The sequence below is a fragment of the Malania oleifera genome, chromosome 7 (assembly GCF_029873635.1).
Source record: "Malania oleifera isolate guangnan ecotype guangnan chromosome 7, ASM2987363v1, whole genome shotgun sequence".
Classification (NCBI taxonomy): Eukaryota; Viridiplantae; Streptophyta; class Magnoliopsida; order Santalales; family Ximeniaceae; genus Malania; species Malania oleifera.
In genome coordinates this window covers 39,519,013-39,523,529 of record NC_080423.1, presented here as the reverse complement: position 1 = coordinate 39,523,529, position 4,517 = coordinate 39,519,013, and the positions used below count along the sequence as shown (strand labels likewise).

The following is a 4,517-nucleotide window of genomic DNA, read 5'->3' as shown; positions in this document are numbered from 1 at the left end:
CCCTCATTCAACTTAACATTTATGAGTGTGCCATTATGCTTAAGGGAGAGGGGGGGTTATAGGCAAGGTTATGCAAGACATCAATAGTATCTCTCTTGTAACCGTTCCATTATGCTTAGGGGGGTTATAGGTAACTTAAGGGCAGTTATCCCTTCAAAATTTTTATGAATTTAATGTAAAATGAATTGTGTTATATATAAGTGTATATGTTTTAGTTTGGGTTTAAAATACCAACCTTTTAAAATATGTTTTTTGATTCCAAGGCTGTTTTATTAGATACTTATATGTGAAATTGAATAGATGAAAGTGAAATATTTTTCAAAATAATTATGTAAGAAATTAAATGTATTTTTCTAGCATATGAATGTTAACTGTGGGTTTGGCTTATCTTATAGGAAATATATATGAATTTTATTATTAAATAGTGTGGCATGAGTAAATAGGAATGTTATGTGGAAATATGTTATATGTATGAGATGCAGGATATACAGGAAATGAACTGAGTATGAAAATGTTATATAAAATATGCTGCATGTGAGTGTTAATGCAACCATGTAAAACAGTTGAAAAATATTGGGTAAAACAGGTGAAAGATGTTGGGTAAAACAGTTGAAAGATGCTGGGTAAAATAGTTGAAAAATGTTAGGTAAAACAACTGAAAGATGTTTGGTAAAACAGCTGAAAGATGCTGGGTAAAACAATTGAAAGATGTTAGGTATGTAATGAAATGAAATGAAAATGAAAATGAATGAAATGAAAATGAAGTGTAAAATGTGAACAATATAAAATGGGAAAGCGTCACTTAAAGTGATATGAAATGAAATGTTAAAGTTATGAACATGAACATATGCGAATGATTGAATAATGACAGACACAATAATGTATTATGATATTAGAAGTATTTATGCTAATATAATATGTTACAACTGGGGTGGGGCATACTCTTCGCCCGAGGGCTTGCTGAGAAAGGCGAGTGCACTATAGTATCAGATGTAGCAATAGGCTGCACAGCGCACTAGGGCAGAGGGAACCTACTTATATGGGCGGGGTAGATTTCCCTATCCTTGGGGCCTTTGCTGGTAAACTTTTATTTGAATTGTGTGAGTACGAGATCAATCTAACACTAAAGGGTTTACTGCGTAAAGTGAGTGTCTTGATACGCTTCAGTAGTGACCTTCGGGTTGCCTAATGTATTAGAGCAGAGGGGTGCTACTTATATGTGCGGGTAGTCACCCCTATCCTTAGGTAATCTCATGGGTAAAATATCTTATATGTTTTTGAATAAGATCAAAAAATTATTTCATAAGTTATGTTAATGATTTGCAAATGATGAATAAAATGTTATATACAAACCTAATGTTAGCCACATACTGTTTTAATATATTTTTTCTTCCCTTCCTGAGATGTATCTCACTCGAATATGAACTTATCTTTTTCAGGACCTCCACAAGATCGAGCTTAAAGAGCTCAAGCTGTTATAACATTTTTGAGAAAAGGGTATAATCTTGATAATATTTTGGGGTGTAAATATTTTATGTTTTATGTTTTAAGTCTTTTGAAAAATGGATGGTTGTGAATACTAGAAGTGTAGGTTATGTTTTGGAAATATGTATATATATGAATACTGGTGAATGCATGATTTAATATAGTGTGCAGATAGATTTAGAAAACTCTAGTATTATATTTGTTGGAAGATTATAATTATATTTTTCACTGCGTTCATGATATTAAAAAGTGAATTATTAGGTAAATCAATGGATTAGTAACACTCCGGGCCCACGTAGAGGGTCGGGGCGTTACAAGGTACGTGAGACATTTGGTCTTATAACTGTCTGACCCTATGAGCGTTCCTATCAATTTTGGGTGTATCAGAATTGATGAGCGGGACAAGGTCACTAAAGTTATTCACACGAATGAAAAAGAATTGGAAACTAGAAACTATCACTTAATACATTAATTAATTTAAAAATAAAAGTGAAGAAATATAAAAAGGTTTGTTGAAAGTAATTATGGTACTTTGCACATTTCTAAAGTGTTTACACATGGGTTAGATCATACTATTCATTGATTATTTGTTTTTAAGACAATAATCTCTTGCCACATGTGCCGAAAGTTTGATGTGAAAAGTTGAAAAGATAAAATAGATTATGTTAGTACTAATTAGATTGAAAAAATGCTAAGCCATTGATACTTATAGTTTCTTGAATACTTGTATGCATATATTATTTCTTATTTTAATTAGTTACTATAATAAATGTCTTATCCATTGCCCGGTGTTTTTTTTTTAAATTCCCACCACCGAGGAATATCAAATACATATCACCAACATATATATTTAAAACCCAAAAATAAATTATGCTCTTCCTATGCACTAAGTAACTCTTTGGGATTTATGATCCAAAGTACCCACAGAGCCAAGTGGGAGAAATTTTGAGTTACATTTAATCCATGCAACTTGTGATCAGAATATTAATCTAAAAGATATAGACAACATGCATTATTAGATGTTCGAATTTAAAGATTAAACCTAGCTTACATTTAAAGTTTTACAAATTATTTAAACAACACAGAATATATATATAAAATTATGCTGAGCTTTAATTATTATCCATCAATACCGAGAATTTGTGTTTTCAAACACGAACTTTAATATATTAGTCGGGTTTGGATCTCATTGGAATTTCTAGAGAGAGAGAAAGAGAGAGAAGGGTCAACAGAAATGACGGAACTTCATTAATTTCTACAACCAGTAGTCAACATATGCATCCAAGTTACTTTTATCCGTGATCAAATCAGAAGAAGTAGCCGCCGCCATTCCCATCTGACCTGTCGCCGGAATACGAAGAGCTTGTGATGTTCCTTCCATTCCCATGTAAACCATCCTCAGGCTGCATCACCAACCTCTCCGAAACGTCCATGTAACCAGCCGCCGATGCAGACCCACTCATGATCAGCTGCTGCTGCTGCCGCTGCTCATGCGGACGCTGCTGCTGCTGCTGCTGCTGCCAGTAGTACTGATCTTGATGACGACGATCACTCTGATCATAAAAATTATAATGACGATCATCATTCCTGCGGCTCTGATCCGCTCCAAAACTCAAGTTAATGGGGCCTCTGTGCAGTTGCACTCCTCCGGACAGGAACGGCGGCGCCGCGGGACATCCCGTGTACTGCTGCACCAGCGCCCGGAAATTGGTAGGGCTAGCATTGAGCATGGTGGTGGGAGTCCTCCTCGACGCCCTCGACCGCTTGCGTACCGGCTTCGACGTGCTGCTGCTGCCCGTGGGGCTCAGTTGGCCGGCCAAACACACCGTGCTGTCCGAGCCGACGCTTGTGGTTGATGTGATGACGGCATCCGTGAATCCACCGGCGTCGATGTCTTCGGCCATGGTAGCCTGATAGTAGTCCATCCACTCACCAGGGCTCGTCATAGCTAGTATCGGTGGCGGTGGCTGTGGCTGTGGCTGTGGCTGTGGCTGTGGCGACCAGCGTATTACGCAAGTTAGGGAGGTCTGGGCAGCGGGTATATATATATATATATATATATATAGTGACTGGCTAGTGATGGTGACTACTACTGCTGCTACTGGCGGTCAGAGTAAGCTGTGTGGACTGTTGACCATTCCTTGATGCGGAGGGAACTGCGTGCTGTTTCCGGGAAACAACGATTGGGTTGAGGTTTCTCATAAAATGTATCTATCGCATAGAGCTGGCTACGGTCATGAGCTCATGGAATGTAATAATTTATGTCCGAAGGTAGGCGTCCATTGCCCCCCGGTCAAAGCTTGGCAATACGAAAGAGAAGGACTCCGGCCTCTCCTTTTTTGGTATTGAGGACTTCATATTTCATAATAACGATTTTCACACTGGTCTTAAGGACCAGTGTGGCGACTTTAAAAAAATTTATGAGGGAATGTTAGTCTTTGCAGGGTGGTGTGCGCATGGCATCTCCATAAGACATGTTGAGTGTGTAGATCCCACACCAGGCACCAAGAATCCACATGGTTGTGTCCTGTGGGATGTGCCCTAAAGACACCGCCCTCAGAAGGCTAAGCATACTGAAAATCTGTGCATTTATGTGCTTTGGATTGGATTGGATTGGAATGGATTGAGAATAAGATGGGAAGAAAAATTGTATATAAAATTGTTAAAATTAATTTTATTTTATTATTGTGCATCAAACGAATTACTAATATTTTTTTTTTCTAAGTGTGTAGATGTGGGTGTGTGTGCGCGTGCGCGCATGTGTGTATGTAAATCAATGCAAATATAAAATAGATGGTACGGGGGTTTTCAAATATTCCTTTATTATATATTTCATTCAACAGGAAGCTAGAACTCCCTCAATTCTATGAATTTCTAATCAAACTTAAAGTATCAAAAAAAATATTAGAAAAATAAACACCACAATTTGCATTGTTTCAACTTAAGAGCCTATGTGAATATATGAGTGAGGCCAAACCTTTTAGTTATAAATCAGTGGCATACACTATTAAAGGACACATGGGAGCACACAT

The 4,517-nt window shown here is 37.3% G+C and overlaps 1 protein-coding gene across 1 annotated transcript; it reads right to left on the bottom strand.

The window, feature by feature from the left end:
• Positions 1–2,574: 2,574 nt before the first annotated feature.
• On the bottom strand, positions 2,575–3,515 carry LOC131160516 (VQ motif-containing protein 22). Its single transcript, XM_058116289.1, has one exon. It carries the CDS (start codon positions 3,429–3,431, stop codon positions 2,793–2,795), a length of 639 nt encoding a protein of 212 aa, XP_057972272.1. The 5' UTR covers positions 3,432–3,515; the 3' UTR covers positions 2,575–2,792.
• Between the last annotated feature and the right edge of the window lie 1,002 nt (positions 3,516–4,517).